General features: G+C 37.8%; 1 protein-coding gene across 7 annotated transcripts in view; it reads right to left on the bottom strand.

Moving 5' to 3' along the window:
- The window catches only part of gria4b (glutamate receptor, ionotropic, AMPA 4b), a 105,601-nt gene that overhangs the window by 10,656 nt on the left and 77,127 nt on the right, over positions 1-17,818 (bottom strand). For 6 of the 7 annotated variants that reach the window (XM_056262961.1, XM_056262959.1, XM_056262960.1 and 3 more), the window contains exons 7-11: positions 13,205-13,372; positions 12,104-12,208; positions 9,740-9,850; positions 6,641-6,847; positions 5,375-5,748 (exon numbers count right to left, since the gene is read on the bottom strand). In XM_056262961.1, the coding sequence (XP_056118936.1) occupies positions 5,375-5,748; positions 6,641-6,847; positions 9,740-9,850; positions 12,104-12,208; positions 13,205-13,372 (965 nt within the window). Of the gene's footprint in view, positions 1-5,374; positions 5,749-6,640; positions 6,848-8,608; positions 9,111-9,739; positions 9,851-12,103; positions 12,209-13,204; positions 13,373-17,818 lie in introns of those variants that run through there. The other variant, XM_056262964.1, reaches the window with a different exon arrangement.

Here is a 17,818-nt window from a genome sequence, read left to right as displayed (position 1 = left end):
GTGGAATCAGTGTATTTACTCAAGAATCAAAACCGCTGGAAACAATGCTTCTCTCCATTTCGGACAAAAATTGTCGGTAACACTTTAGTTTAGGATCATATTCTCACTAGTTGCTTATTAGCATGCATATTACTAGGATATTGGCTGTTTATTAGTGCTTATAAAGCACATATTAATTCCTTATTCTGCATGACCTTATTCTACATCCCTTATCCAACCCAATTTCTAAACTTAACAACTACCTTACTAACTATTAATAAGCAGTAATTAGAAGTTTATTGTGGCAAAAGTCGTAGTTAATAGTTAGTTAATAGTGAGAATTGGACTCTAAACTAAAGTGTGACCAAACTGTCTTAACAGCTGTCATTTTTATTCTCAATCTAATGCACAACAAACAAAAAAAACAAGACTCACACTAATGGACCCTTTTCACAGACTGCGATGACGCGTTTTAACGGTCATCAGCATCGTAAATCCTGCAAAGTTTTTTATATTTAATTTTTTTTATGTACATTTATAACCATATACTTTGTATTATATTACCTTTGCATCAAATTACAAAAAAAGTTAACGCTGCGGTGAGGGTGTTTCTAATACAGCGGCTGTGGGAGTGAAGGTCAAACTGACATCTTTCTCTCTTCTGACTGCCATTATCAATATCTCTCTATTGTTTTTCCCTCTTTTTGAAAGTTGTGAAAACACTATTGTGGAGTTTTACTTTACCTATTTAAAGCAAATGGGAACACAAAAAAATATATTTCATGTGTTCTCTCATTCACCGCTATAAAAGTTTACCCAACTATGATGACTTCCGCTTCTGAGAAACCCATACATGTGAAAAGGGTCTATTACCATGACAACAGCTGAATTTAGGGCGGTTGCACCTGTGAGTTTAAGGGCAGAGAAATCCACCGCTGCTCTGAGACAACAGACAAATTATTGTCCACTACAAATACCTAGTTTGACTGGATTCCACTAAAGCATTAATAGCTTGTAGAAAATAAATCCAAACGTCACTGATAACCATGACACACATTCTCTAGTCTAGAACAATACCCATCATAGCCTGCTCCTACAATGCATGTCATGCGCACAATACCCCTATTGCTTCTAACATGGAGAAAAGAGAGGTATTCAACTGCACTTGTCTGTAAAAAAATTAATTATGCAAAAAATAACGTTATCTAGTTTGAAAAGGTCAGATTTAATGGCATTACTTGTGGCATCATCTGACTACGTCACATTACTTGTAATGCAACACATATCATATGCTATTTCAGGGATGCGTTTCATCTGTATATAGTCATAAATCTAAAAAGGAAATTACAGTTCAAGGGTATCAACTTTTATCCCAGAGTGTCTTATGTAGATAAATGATTTGTGGGCTGAAACGATCATTTTGGCATGGAGAAATCCTGGGGCAAAGCTTCCTCTGCTGTAGCGTAATCTCCTTTCTCTCATTTCCGTCACTGTTACAGCACTGGCCTGGTGAGTCAATCATATCCTTACATCACTCCCATGATCTCTCTTTCCTTCTAGCCCTACAATCGTTCCCAAGCCATCTGAGGAATAAAAGAAGTCACTGAATAGAGGCAATTACTGGAGCAAGATCGACCATAAAACACAAAAGTAGGGACAGAAGAAGAAAGCAAGAGAGAGAGGGGGATAGAGAGAGACAAAGAAGGAAAAAAAGGAAAAAGAAAAGTGTTATTTGACATATCAGGGAAAAAAAACATGTTTGTAAAACGAGAGATGAAATCCTGTCATAGAAAATATTGTTTTTTGACCAACAGCAACCTCACATTTCCCATACATCCCATCCTTTTATATACAGTACTACACCTGCATACACAAGCATTCTTAAAAACATTCGTCAGCTTCACACACACTTCAATAAATATTGCCCAGCCAGTGCAACCGAAGCACTTCAAGGACTTGACACTTCAAGAAAAGGCTTATCGAAAGGTTTTATAACTCGCGACACAATCTTACAAGCAGCATACCGAACCTATGACTATCATTAGCATATCTTAATTCCCCGCTCATCCCGCGATGCAATTCCATTCACTGAGGCTGCATGTGTTTGAATCTGAAAATTAGTTTTTTTTAATCTTCCCATGTCTGATAGGGTCCGCTGCCCACATGCATTACAACTACAAAATCACTGCAATAGCGCACACGCCAGATGCTGGCTGTTTCCGAGGCCCAGGAAGATGCTCTACCTGTCTGCTGATGACACCTGCCAGCCCGCCTGAGCCAAAAACACGACAGGGAAAACAGGCAAGAGTTATGACCCTGTCCGGCCCCATCACACAACACGCCCCTCAGCATTTTCATACCCCATCATTCCCACATCATCCTCATCAATCATCTCCCCTACAAACTGTGAACAAGAAGTATCCATGTAATAGAGTGGCGCTGAATGAAACTGAATTAATTACATGCGGATTGACTATAAAAAATTATTATGATAAAATAAAATGCCTCAAAATGACAAAATCAATGCCTCAATCCTTTAAAATCAAGTGCAGTGAATCAATATTTCAATGGTAAATGATTCAAGCTCAAACTGTGCACTGGCTTATCACACCACCAAAGCTGAAGTGGATCATTTCTAGCATCACAAAAATAGAATATAATAACGTATAACAAACTTTTCTTAAACCAAATATGATGATCCACTTGCTAAAATATAAAGGCAGCAATACAGTATCTTCCTGTATAAAGATTAATTAATACTGTGAGAACATTTTCTAAGTGTGATATTATGATGACAGACAGCATGATTGCAACATTTTATCAATGGTTTGTCATTCTACTAAATCCAAAACAAATAACAATAACAACAACAAAATAGTATTATTATTATTAGTAGTAGCAGTATTATTATTACTAAATCTGAAACGAATAATAATATTAATATTAGTAATAGAGTGATAATAATAGTAATAACAACAACAACAATTAAACATTATTATTTTCCTATATAAAACTACTTAACATATTAACTAAAATATTAATTGTGGTATTATGAAGACAACATCTTGACTACAAAACTGACTCTGTAAAACATGTACTTTTCATTATATTAAATGTGTATCGTTTTTCTCCACTAAAAGGATGGTGAAAAACGTTTTTCACAAAAAATATGTGCTACATTGGTTTTTATTTCTTACGGTTAAAAACTTGCCCTCCTAGCAACTGCTTGGAAAGTTCACAGAGCCCAGTTTGAAAAGCCCTGTCTTAGACTATAAACTGTCCTGTGACAGATGGGTTTGGCTCCATTATGCTCCAAGAGAATGGAATGTGAAAATGAATATGAATATCAAATCAATCAGTACAGTGCTGTGGGATTATAGGACAAAGTATTTTACCATCAAAAAATTACACACTTTAGCTGTTAAATATGCATAAAGCTATAAAGTGCTTAAGAAAAAGAAAAGCAAATCTGCACATTTGAATAACCAGTAGGCTATTAGACAGGGAAGAGGAGGAGGAGAAGGAAAGGACAAGTACCGGCACCCGGGTAACGCTGCTGTGCAACTGCGTCATCTTGTCTAAATCAAGAACGCTGAGGTAAAGGTACATGCTGGCTAAAGAGAATTAATGGCATGTACTAAAGAAAATGAATGGAAGTGCTGTTTTTCACCGCTTATTGGCTCCTATCCAATTCATGAATCCTTATTAGTTGTATGCAAAAACGATGAAGTGCATGATTCTTATAAGTCCTAAATGGGTCCTCTTAAGCCAAATCTAAAACCATAGGCCCTCTACAGCACTGTGATGTTCAGGCTATAGAGCAGTGAAGATAGACACTATGGTTTTGACGGCTCTCTAAGTACCTGCTGTCTTCCTCCATGTGCTGTGCTTTTTACTGCTCTTCTCTTCCCCTTGGCCTGTCATGAGTGATTTCTTATCTGGTGGGGGCTGAAAAATAAAGCCTGTTTTTTTTTTCTCTCTTCTCTTGATAACACTTCTTAAAGAGCTCTATCGTGGTCATGCAGGTGCTTATTACACAGAGAAAAGAGTGTGTGTGAGTGAGAGCCAGCACCGCAGCGAGCCCAATGTTTTAAACCCGCAGGCGAAGGAAGGAGCAAGAGACAAATAACAAAAACAAACTGCCACACAGAGTAACGATGAATGACTAGCACATTTCCCGTGAGATTTGAGAAGTAGCCGGAAGGACAGACAGGCGATATGTGGACATCAACGGGACATAGCAATGGGGCAATGAACGATCGCATTGTTCCGGAGCACACCGGACCGCCCACTGGCTTCACTAACGGTGAAATTCATCAAGGTGCAAAGTGGGATGACACCTCAATAACTTACTGAGGAACGGGTGAGACAAGGGTGATGTATTCAGTAAATACAGAGTAAGTTTCAAGGGATAATTCACCCAAAAATGATATTCAAAACCTGTTTGACTTTCTTCTGTGGAACACAAAAGAAGATATTTCGAGGAATGTTTCAACTGATTTTGTCCATACAATGAAAGTCAAAGGGGTCCAAAACAATATTGAACTTATTATCAATATTCAAACAATATTGAACTTCACTAACTTTCTTTAAATGGATAATGGATATTCCCAAAAATATATTGTTTTAGAACATAACATAATTTTTGGGTGAACTGCCCTTTTTAGACTGACACTTGCTAAATACAAATGGATATATGACCACATCAGTAAACACGTTTACATGCACTCTTTTCGATTTCAGTTGAAGTACAACAACAATAATTTGTCATGTATGTAATCCTTCAAATATTGTGTCATGTACACTACCAATCAAATATTTACACTACCATCCACTTAATATTTTTTTTTGTGGAAACCGACACTTTTGTTTTGCATTCTTTGATGAATAAAAATCTTTGTTTTTAAATAGAAATCTTTTGAAACATTATAAAAGTCTTTGTCACTTTTGATCAATTTAATGCATCCTTGCTGAATAAAAGTATTCATTTCAATAAAAAGTCAAATCTTTTTGAATGGTAGTGCATACTTGGAAAGACAGCAGCTCAACTACAAAAAACACAGTAGCATTATAATTATAATTGTGCATGTAAATGTTCTTAGTGATGCCGGTTGTGATTGGTTGTTTTCCCGCTCCCCAAAGATCCAAAGCAGATACAATGAATAAACACTGAGTGTTAATGCAAGTTCTCCCACTTGGCTTGCCTGTATGTTCTTTAATTCAGACTCGGACAAAATTCGTCATCAAATCACTATGGAAACTGCAGCAATGACTCTATTTCAGGTATCAGATATGACCATATCAGAGACATTAATTGTGTTCATTTCCACTGCAATATATGTTTTTTATTTTGTCCTCTCAAGTAATTTTTCTTTGGTGTTTTAAGTTTGCTGACCTGGGTGAGATGTCACAACCCTGCTGCATGAAGGCTCCCAGGGAGAACCAGAGACTGTTGAAGATCCCAAACTCATTGGGGGGCTGGTCGCTAGGCAGACCGTCAGTGCCCTCCTCGGGCTCCTCGGTGTGCCACTCGTACGGGCTGAAGCGGCTGACCAGGAAGAGCACTACGCTCACGCCTATGTAGGCGAACACAATGCACATCCAGATCTCGTAGGCCAGCGGGTCCAGGAAGGAGAAGACGCCTGGCTTGGATTTCTGGGGCTTTTTAATCATGATGGAGATGCCCAAGCTCATGAAGGGTTTCGAGAAGTCTATGACCTCCTCCCGGACCAAAGTGATAGTCAATGGGGCCACAGCGATTTCCGCTTTCTAGAACAAAAGAAAAGCATGTTTCATATCAATCTTTGTCTTTAATCACTTCCACTTTATTAACTAAGCCATTTGACTGGATAAGCTGATGCTCAACTAAATATTTGCCGTTTTTATATTCAAAGCTGAGATATCATATTTGAAAATTATATTCAGAGGAGAAAGGAGTGAATAAAAAGAGAAAATAAAGCATAATCTACTGATTTCCACTTCTTCTTGCATCACATTTTACAACTTCTCTAATTGAACAAGGCTTTGCATATTAATGTCAAAAATTCCAAGCAGTTAATCCAAGAGGCTTAATACTGAGGTTTAGTTTTTGGGGAGAGGGATAAACTAATCAATGCAAAGAAAAAAAAAAATGCTTACAGGACTAGAGAGAAAAAACTGTAGAGTTTAAAGTCTGGCTGCACGTTTTGCTGCATGGTAAATCCAAAAACTAGATTATTGTTGGTGACTTAGTGACACTTTAGACCTTGGCAGGGCTGCGTAAGACTAATCCAAAAAAGAAATTAAAGTTTCTCATAACTGCCCGACGCTTTCAAGAGGAAGAAAAAAAAAACTTCTGGGTTGCTTTTTCCAGGGCTCAGCAAAAACCGACAAGACGACAAGCATTGGCTGTATGCAGTGTTCATTAATAAACATCAGCCTCTGAAAGATTGTTGTCTTTCTTATTTTTTCCTCTTCACCAGACACAGAACTTAACGTTTACTCAAAAATTGACTTCCATAGTAGGAAAAAAAAATACTATAAAAGTCAATGAGTATCGTCAACTGTCTGGCTACCAACACTCTTTAAAATATCTTCTTTTGTGTTCAACAGAAGAAAGAAACTCATACAGGTTTGTATGCTGAAGTCAGAAGATTGCAAAAATAAGAGATAAATAATTTACCCCGTACACCAGCTCCCCAACCATCCCGTTCCAGATCTTTGTCTCTGGGTCCCGAGCTCCATACTTTCCATCAGGCACGATGGAGATCTTGTACTTGAAACCAATGTGTTTAGCAATTTCAAATGCCAGATCCACGCAGTATCCCTCATATTGCTCGTTCCCCTCGTACAACTCCCAGTTCTTCTTCAGCATTACATACGGCCCTTCCTGAACAAACAAAACAACAAAGTACTTTCAATGGGCAACATGTTACACTTTTGTAAACCAGCAAAATGTTTAAAGTGCTGAAAATTAGCCATGCCGTTATATTTCATTAGCATTCTATATTCTAAATATTCTATATTGTGGAGTTATAGACAAATTTAGCTGTTTTAGAAGAGTTATTAAAGATAATTACAGCCATTATGTTTGCATGTAGATGATTGATTTACTAATCAAATGTTAGCCATACAGAAACTATTGAAATAAGGACATATTGCTTTTTTAAATGAACATGAGTCAATATTCTCCACATTACTTAATAAAAACAATAAAGATTTTTATCTTGTGTATTATCTTCAGAGGAGAAAGGAGTGAATAAAAAGTAAATGTGTATAAAACCATAACAATAGGGTTCATAAAAGCATTAAGATATCATAAAAAAGCACACCAAATGTGCACTATGTACTGTACATGATTCAAAGCAATGATAACTGACCCATACAATTCATGACTACAATTTATTACAATTGCATTGCATGCCTTCAGACATTTTAACAGGAAACTGCTATTGCAAATCTGTTACACACAATGATGCAGAACTTTGCTCATAACTTTAAAATTTACATTGCTGAAGCCTATAAAGGATTACAGTTCAGATAAAAAAGGAACATCTGGGCAAATAAAAGCAACACCACGAACACAAACAGTCATTCTTAGTCATCAGTATGATGTACTGTCATACCAAACAATATCTAAAACAATACAGCAGCAAATAGAAATGTTTACTCGCAAGGAAACAGCAGAACATTTACATAAAAATCCTGAAAACCTGCTTCCCTTTTTACAAATATTTTCTAAGCCATATGGCTAGCCTAAAATGATGAAAGGCAGAAAGCCCAGTAGGGAGAATTAAATATTTCACACACAGCAAATTGAGCTCTCCGAACTGAATGTCAACGGAAGATCCGTTTCATCTCAAATTTGTTTGATGTATGAGAATGCAGCCTTCTCTTCAAATCTTTTTTCACAAGCACAGGGCAGTGATGTTCCTGGGCAGTGTTTTTCTACAGGTACATTTTTTTGTTGAAAAAAAGAATCTAGCGTTTGTCGCTGGTAACGCCTCAAGCATGGGCGATCTGTATTCTTGCGTCATGAAGTGGTGTATAGGCAAGTATACAAAACCATGTTCTTATAAAGACTACATAAAAATCCTTCATCACGCACAACCTCCAACCTTAAGGAACAATTCTGCCTAAAATGAAAACCATTTATTCACCATCTGAGTTTCGAAACCCTTGACTTTCTCTCCTCTGTGGAACACAAAAGGAGATAGTTAGGTAGAATAGCAAGCTGCTCTTTTTCACACAATGAAAGTGAATGGTGACCAAGTTAAATTTCATTCTATTGTTTTTAAGTCATTTTGAAGGCCTTTATGATGCTTTCATTTTATTCACCTTATTTTCCCACCTTTATTGTATGTCCAAGCTGAACTTTTCCACACAACGACGGTGAATGGTGACCACGGCTGTCTACCAAGATTTTCAAGGCAAGATATTCCATTGAATACAAATAGCGATTTAAATTTCATTGTATAACTTCAAAAGACTTTCAGATAGCACATATACTTTCATGGTGCTTTTTTTGGTCCCCATCCACATTCATTCTATAGAAAATGAGCAGCATGAACATTCTTCAAAGCTTCTTTTGAATTCCACAGACGAAAGCCATACAGGTTTGGAAAGACATGAGGATCATGATCATTTTCCTTTTTTGAGTGAACAGTACCTTTAATATCTAAGGCTATTATAAATCCGAAGTATATAGCACAATGGGAAAATGAGAATTCCTGATGAATATCCATTATATGCTTAATAAATGCAAATGGACAGTAATGATGATTTTATGTACAGTTTGCTATACATACAAAACCTACATGCTCTAAAAACCTGGTTCTTCTTTTTCGATACACGTGATATAAATGCTAAAGAAAAGACTTCATTTGGCTTCCATGTGTCCATCCAGTTTTCCAATTCTGGCATCACATCTTCTCCATTCATGATTGAGTTGCTTATTAGAGCTTGTCTTTGTCTTCGTCCACAGCTCGATTTCTCATTGTTCCTTTCATTTTGCCTCAGGTAGTAGAATCCATGTTTTTGCCCTCAGTCCTGATTTTTCTCTCTGCCTGTCCGTGCTTCAGTAAGTGCTTGATTTCACCTCTGCAGAGTCCATCATCTGTTCAGTTTCTTAATAAGGGGTTCCTCACCAGGGGCTGAAAAGAGGAGGATTTGGCTTCAGGTGCTACACTCCAAAACCTTAGCATTTACCAATTATGTGTCTGAACGTCCACTACATCCTTGAATCAGTGCATAAACATTGACAATACTGTAATTTACGATCTCCAAAATGTATAGGAAACACAAAATACAGAATGCATCCCATTCATGCAGTGTTTTGACTCACACATAAGATTACAGTCGACAAAAGTAACAAAACAAAATACAGTCCAAGACACCAGTTCTGGTAACTTTTTGACAGTGCGTGAGAAGGCACATGATGCACACGGCGTATTCACAATGCCATGGCACACATTTACACAGCAATGTTGAGAGATGCTATTCAGCACACGTAAAAACATTTGGGTTATCTAGATGGACAGCAGTATGACTGACAGGTCACAGAGAGAAAATGTGCTTTGATGAACAGCGCAGCGCGGCTGTGAATTTCTGCAGTGTTTGCAGATCATAATCTTTGTGTGTGCATGTTATGAAGAAATTAATCGCCGAAATTCATTTTTTCACCATGAGTATGAGAGGGACTTTTGGTATATGGAAGCTTTCAGATGAAGGACAAACAAAAATTGTAAAATGCGTCAAAGTCTCAGGAAATGCTGCTACTCACCATAATAGTCGTCACAATCACGGTTCTGTTCTCCATGCCAGATGTTTCATTGGGAAGTAAGGCTTGATCCTGGGTCAGAACCAACTTATCAGCATCATTCCAATATCCGATCTGGAGATGGGACAGTGATGAGAATGAGACTCCAGACCCAACAGAGAGCGAGTGAATACATTCAAGCCTGCCCATATGTGGAAGTGTGTGTAAATGAGCAGAAATAATTTGATGTCTAAACCGGGCTAACTATTCATCCTTTATCTCACGATAAAAGTAAATGGGGTCCAAAAAACCCCCCAAAAAACCTTAAACTTAAAATACATTTTTAAATTTTTATTTTGTGTTTCACAGAAGAAAAAAAGTCATATAGGTTTTTGAACTATCATTTTTGGCCGAACTATCCTTTAAGACTTTCAGAGCAGTAAAGACATTTGTAATTTTCCAAAATTTATTTTTTAAATAAATGCTGTTCTTTTAAACTTTAATTCATCAAAGAATAAAAAAAATAATAAAAAAAACTCAACATTGATAATAATAATATTTCTTGAGCACCAAATCAGCATACTAGAATGATTTTGCCATTAAATGAATAAATTACATTTTAAAATATATTAAAATAGTTGATATCTTTAATCAAATAAATCACTTTTTTCAAAAACCTTTGACCGGTAGTTCAAATTTATACTGTAAGTGATTATGTAGATGCTAAATATGAATGTTTTTATTTTGGTGGCTTAAGAAAACATTTTGCTGTGGGATGAAAAACTGCCATGCAGAAGAGACACGAGCAGCGGCGTGTGCCCGTGTCCTTACGAAACCCAGATGAACGGGAGAAAGAAGAGCCAGGCTCCAGCATCCGCCTAAAGCGGGGCTCACGACTGCCTGATAAATGACTGCCAAGCCCTGGCGGCTCGTTCCTGTGCTCCCCTCCTTCTTCTTTTCCCATCACTCTTCCCCCGGTGCACTGCTCAACAGCAGCCAGGAGCCGCCACACTCCATAAAGCACGCCAGAGGCAGAGGGCTCCTCATAACTTTAGAAGAAGGTGTGTGACACGAGACCTTATGGTACGTACATAGCTCTGCTGCTAAAACCACCAGACCATTCAAGGCAGACATTTGTGTATTATTTTAAAAACTGTACATTTGGTTGTAAATGACTGGAAACTTCTCCGACAATTTTGTCACAATTTAATAGCATTCAATCAATTTAAATTAGCAATATAAAATTTGAGTCCAGTTGGGACTTATTTACTTTTTTTTTTTTAAATACAAATTATCGTTCTGTGAGTGTATTGGAACACGACTCACTCCCAAAGCTGACATATATCAATGATCTGGCATCTCGCGTGTTTGGAATCTGCTATTCTGACCAAAGTAAGACAAAAGACTCGTTGTGTTTAGTAAAGTTAACTTGTGTTTTGTTTATGCTTGTAAAGGCTGCTTCACAGAGCACGCTCTTGCAGTGTTGCCATGTCCACTTATTATAAGCGTTTTGGGGCTTGTTGTTTAAGCTTGGCTCACAAAGCGATCTTTAATTATGAAGTTATTAAAGTGAGCAGTTACGCGTCGTGATATTTCGGTATTATTTTCAGCACAGCAATTCGATTTATTATGGGCTTGTTCTTGTTCGCCATTTTTCTAGCAAGATCTGGCAACAAGAATGAGTCAAGGCTCATGCTGCTTTCCCTGGGATTTCTTGCACCGCACACACAGAAGAGAGAAACATCTCAGACAGTTGTTTAGTTTGATTCCGTACACACTGCATAGAATTTTTGTAAATGCGGATTTCAGTACCTGCTTTTTCCGGTGGTTAATTTGGTTGTAGATACTGAAAATTACTGAAGTGTGTGTGTACAGAACAGGATTAAACACTAAAAGGTGAATTGACAACCGAATTTAACTGCAGTGTGTACATATGGGTTTATAAGGCATCTAAAATGGCTGTTTTCACCGTTTAAAGAGATGCATATACAGTATGCGTGAAATGAGTATGCGTTGAAGTATTGTAAGAGAAGTAAAAGTAAAATGTTACATTGTACAGAAAGAAAACGCTGACTATAAAATAATGAAGACTCATCAGGGTCTCCTGGGATTGTTCTCACAGAAACAGCTGCATCAAGTGAAGCACAGAGCGTTAAGCACATCGAGAAAGACAATGAATTAGACTGAAATGACACTCGACAGATGTAGAGAGACGGAGCAAAAGCAAAGCATGGTTACACTTTCTCAGAATCAAAGATGAATACAGACAGAAACACCCTAACAAGCACATTTCTAAGTCAGATATACAATATCAAAGTGGACGTATTACAAAAAAATGTTTTGTCTGCGGTGACCTCTGCAATGCTCACGACAAGAATGAGATCTTACCCTTCTGGGGCCGTTACTTTTTAATTCGAAAACATCCATTGTGTAGTTGACTCTGCGCCCGTAGTGGTCGAATTGGACATTTCCTGTTAATCCTTGGAGGCGCACCTGGATTACAGTGATAAACAATGTCATTACAGCTTATCCAACCACTGCAAAGCACCTCGAAACACTTTCATTTACACATTCGCTTACTTTCTTGAACTTTAACATCACTTTCTTCTGGAAGTATTACCCCACATCAGTGTTTCTCAAACGGGGATCCATCTAACATAACCAGAAAATTCTTTGAACTGTGAATAAAAATCTGAAAATCTGAAAACCACTGCAAGCGATACAGAGCCAAATCATCAGCGACATTATTCTCTAAATTGTTGAGCTCACATCAGGACTAAGTATAAATATACTAAAGGCTCATACGTTCTGCCCGGACTCTTTTAGTAATGAAAATGTTGTAGAGACAAATTCAAATTTATTTCTTATTAATCTGTGTATAATTAAAAGCAATTTCCTGCTGATAAAACACTCAAGATTCAGTTATTCATAGTATTTTACATGTTTGACATGCACGTCGTGATTAAGCGATAAATAAGCGACCGTATTCATAAAGTACTGCAAACAGCTAGTTTTAATTACTCAGCGAGATAAACAATTGCTTTTTTTTTTTTTACATTGTTTTATATGTATATATATTTGTTTGGGTGTTGGGGTCTGAGAACAGTTTGGTGTTACAAAAAGGGGTCCTTGGATTAAAACAAGTTTGAGAAACCCTGCCCTACACAACATCACACTTTTCTCTCTTGCTCTCACTGTTTCACTATCCATCTTGTTTTCTGCTATGGTTCTCGCTCTCTCCATCCTTATAGTTTCCTTTCCATTTCTCCTGTCATTTTCCACTTTCCATCAGTTAAAATTTGGACATTTCGCATTTTTCAGATCGCCGATTACTGTTCTGTTCAGCCTTGGCCCTCTATCACCTCACTGCCTTGTTTTTTTCATAAGACATTTATTTCAGCTGTCTGTCTTCCTCCCATGGAAATACTACACGAAGCACTTCTTTCCCATCTAATATAAAGCCTGGATTTGCTCATCTGTGCATGTGACCTGTTTGAGTGTGCGCTCCATGTCGATGCCCTGGTTCCAGGGTGCAGCGGGGTTGGCGAGGCAGTCTCCGGCGTTGCCCCTGCGGGAGATGTCCACCTTCTGCCTGCGAAGGTTCCGGAAGGCTTCTGCCATCACCATCACTCCATCGTACGTCAGAGCGGAAGTGTACTACAGAAACAGAGGGTCATGGAAAGGTCAACATATACTGTACATACACAGTAATGGTTTAATGGGGTTTTAAGGGTTCAGTTTGTTAACATTAGTAAGTGCATTAGGTCTCATGAAATAACAACACATTTTACAGCATTTATTTAATCTAGTTAAAGCTGCAGTCCGCAAGTTTTTCCTCTTTGTCGCCATCTCTGTTCGAAATCTGCAATTGCAGTTATTCGCGGAAATATCAACTTTACGTGAGTTGTACTTCGACACAGCACAGCGTGGATGAACACAATGTTTGAGGAGACTGACCAACATAAAAATTTTCACCAGAAAATGTCATCTGAACAAGTAAGAAACATCCACTTTTGTTCTGGTTCTGACATTGCAGTAAATCGCGCTGATTAAATCTAACAATGGCTTATAAGTTATCATATCACGCAAAACCGTGCAAATTATACTTTGTTCTCAAATTGTTAATGTTAACAACGTCAGCATTGCGTGACTACATGTAATGTCCTTCCGATATTATCCTTGTTTTCGCATAGGTCCGGTTGCAGTGTCTTTTTTTCTGTAGCCACTCCGAAGTCCGAACAAAGTCTTTTGCATTTTACAGCGGGTGAATCTGTTGCCACTGGTGATTGTCGTTTGAACCTTTCTGGATTCGCCATCAAATTGATAAGTTTAATTATATCAAGTGCTGTGAGAAAAGGCTATAAATCTCCACCTCCAACATCCTCACGCAATATCGCCTACTAGCCGAGACTCCTTCTTTATGTACAGATGTGACGTAATGACGCAAAGACATGCTCGAATCTCCCGCGGAAATCCACCAGTACCACTGGAATTAAAAACATTATTACAAGCTTACCGCTTTGAATCGAGGTAAGGCAAGCAAATAGTTTTGAACACTGGCTGGTTATGTATTTTCTCAAACATGTATTTTGGATAATTTTTAACCCAAAAAAAGCTATGGACTGCAGCTTTAATTCCAGTGGTACTGGTGGATTTCCGCGGGAGATTCGAGCAAGTCTTTGCGTCATTACGTCACATCTGTACATAAAGAAGGAGTCTCGGCTAGTAGGCGATATTGCGTGTGAGGATGTTGGAGGTGGAGATTTATAGCCTTTTCTCACTGCACTTGATATAATTAAACTTATCAATTTGATGGCGGATCCAGAAAGGTTCAAACGACAATCACCAGTGACAACAGATTCACCCGCTGTAAAATGCAAAAGACTTTGTTCGGACTTCGGAGTGGCTACAGAAAAAAAGAGACTGCAACCGGAGCCATGCGAAAACAAGGATAATATCGGAAGGACATTACATGTAGTCACGCAATGCTGACGTTGTTAACATTAACAATTTGAGAACAAAGTATAATTTGCACGGTTTTGCGTGATATGATAACTTATAAGCGATTGTTATATTTAATCAGCGCGATTTACTGCAATGTCAGAACCAGAACAAAGGTGGATGTTTCTTACTAGTTCAGATGACATTTTCCGGTGAAAATTCTTATATTGGTCATACTTCCAAGAAGAATAATCTGTGATTCTGAATGCCAGTATCCACATCGGCGCGGTGACTGACAGCTTCACAGTCTCCTCAAACATTGTGTTCTTCCGTGCTGTGCCGTGTCGAGGCTGTTGAAGTACATCTCACGTAAAGTTGATAATTCCGCGAATGACTGCAATTGCAGATTTCGAACAGAGATGGCGACAAAGAGGAAAAACGCCGGACTGCAGCTTTAAGGTTGATCTCTAAATTTAAAGTTAGTTAATCTACAAATAAATATTATTAATCTTTGTTATTTCCTGTTTGTTCATAAAACATTAAATAATGTTAATTGATCAAATTTGAAATGATAAAAATATTTTAGTGTATGATTAATTTAACTATTAGCTTTCGCTGATGTTGTTAACATATAACATTATTGTAAGATGTTACCATATATACCATAACATGTATACATATATGTAATGGCATATATATAATATATTATTAGCTTAATTACTACCTTTCAGGATTTTAAGTTTGGGGTCAGAAGGATTAAAAAAATTAAATAAAATATTCAGCAAGGACACATTACATTTATCAAAAGTCACAGTAAAGACATTTATAATGTTTTCTATTTCAAATAAACGCTGTTGTTTTGAACTTTCAAAGAATCCTGAAAAAAATTAAGCAACACTATTTTCAACATTGTTAATAATATTTAAATGTTTATTGAGCACCAAATCAGAATATTATAATGTTTTCTGAAGGATCATGTGACACTGAAGACTGAAGTATTGATGCTGAAAACTCAGCTCTGCCTTTAAAGAAATATAAAGAAATATTCAAATAATTTTTTTTTAATTTGTAATATTTTACAATAGGACAGTTTTTACTGTATTTTTGGGTCAAATAAATACAGCCTTGGTGAGCAGAAGAGACTTCTTTCAAAAACATTTAAAAGTCTTACCAACCATAAACTTTTTTATACATATCCAGGAAAGCGCTTACCTGTCAATTATTTTATTTTATTAAAAAAAAGAAAAGAACAAAAAGACTGCAGAATGCTGCGATTGACCAATCAGAATCAAGTATTCATGTGCAAGTGCCTTGCATATTCACTTCAGTGTCTGTACTATGACAAAATGCTGTTTATTTAATATCAGTCAGTGAGTCAACATGATTACATTAGGTTTACACCAATGAAAGCCATTTGTAAGGGTTGGGTTAGGTGTCCTCATGAGCAGAGGACAACCAAGGTCTGTGTTTTGCAGCTGCATCAAGGGGGGTAAAAAAAAAAAAGAAGAGAGCAAGGGACAAACCAAAAACAGAAACGCACATGCTTGTCCTTGCACATATTAGGAGCGGGCAGAGGATGTGAAATCAGTGAGCTCTGACACAGTAGTGTTCAGACTCTGGTGGGTGGGAGTTGGGGGAGTGGGGGAGGGCCCGTCAGCTGCTATCGGAGGCTGGCCTGATTGCACCAATAAGTGGCTTGTGCTCTTTCTCTCTGCCTCGCTGAGATAAAACGCCACAGAATGAATCACTGCAGGCAACGCACGGTATTTTAACAAAGGAAACAAACCGCAGCTCTGCACGCGCATTTGTCCTTTAGAGGCATGGCGCTTCATGCCCTTGTTTTTAGTCTACTGTTGTGTTTACCATTGCTATTTTAGAGAGTGTGACGTGGTTTGAGTCAGACGAGTTATGTTAAAGAAAAAGCACCCCTGTGTGTTCAGACTGTCCTGCTTGCTTTATGGTTGAAAGAAGCCACTCTTGCAGTGCTGAGATGGTTTTTGGTATTCCATCAGATCTCTAGTACAAGAGCTGAGACTTTTTAGACCGTTACAAACACAATACAAAACACACAGAAAGACCCCTGGGCTACAACTGCATACAAGGAGCAAAAGATGGAATGACAGAGCGAGATAGAAAGAGATTGAAGAATGTATTTAAAGAGATAGTTCATCTAAAAATTTAAATTCGGTCATTTACCCACCCTCATGTCATTCCAAACCTGCATGCTATTGTTCTTCCGAATAAGCACCACCGTTCAAAAGTTTAGGGTCGGTAACATTTTTTTATGTATTTAAAAGAAGTCTCTTATGTTCAACCAGGCTGGATTTATTCAATCAAAAACACAGTAAAACAGTAATACAGTTTAAAATATTGAAATAGATTGCAATAATATTTCAAAGTAATTTATTCCTGTGATGGTAAAGCTGTATTCTCAGCATCATTACTCCAGTCTTCAGTGTCCCATGGTCCTTCAGAAATCATTCTAATATGCTGATTAGGTGCTCAAGAAACATTTCAAAGAATGACTTTAACAAAGACACATAAATAATTACAAGATTTTCATTTTTGAGTGAACTATCCCTTTAAGACAATGTGTTTATATTTAGTCTACCTTTCATGGTCCAACATTAATTATCAAAGAAGGTGTTAGGTTACTGACTCCCGCAGGACAGAAAGGAAGTATTACAATAGGTGCAGTTTTAATCACATCGGCTAAAGCCCTAAAACACCTGGATTGATCCCTGGAGAAAGTGTGTCCTCACTAGATGGTGCCTTCAGGACGTTTCCAATCGCCTCAGCAGGAAAGGCTAACAGCTCAGAGATTTTATAAGGTTTTGGGGTGTCAGTCGTGCTGCTGTCTGAGAAGGGCTTATGGGAGTAGCTTGTATTTGGGATGAAAGAGATGGACCAGCCCAGTCTAAATACCACAGGGCGGTCTGTGAGAGCATATATGTGGATCCGTGCGTGTGTTGACATGGTTGGACCACAGAATCTCATTTGCTAGTCCATGGATGTCGCTCCCCATCATCCTGCTCTTGCTAGCGGTGTGCAGTGAGGAGCAGCCGCCTGTTAAAGCGATGTCCCCTCAGGCCACGCCAAAGGGATTGCCTTTACCGCGCCGCATCACCAGGAGGGGATCAATGTAACCGCCCTCCAAAGAAT

The sequence above is a fragment of the Rhinichthys klamathensis genome, unplaced genomic scaffold (assembly GCF_029890125.1).
Source record: "Rhinichthys klamathensis goyatoka isolate OS25496 unplaced genomic scaffold, OSU_Roscu_1.1 h1tg000197l_1, whole genome shotgun sequence".
Lineage (NCBI taxonomy): Eukaryota > Metazoa > Chordata > Actinopteri > Cypriniformes > Leuciscidae > Rhinichthys > Rhinichthys klamathensis.
The sequence above is the reverse complement of the archived record's forward strand: the minus strand, read 5'-3'. Positions and strand labels throughout refer to the sequence as shown.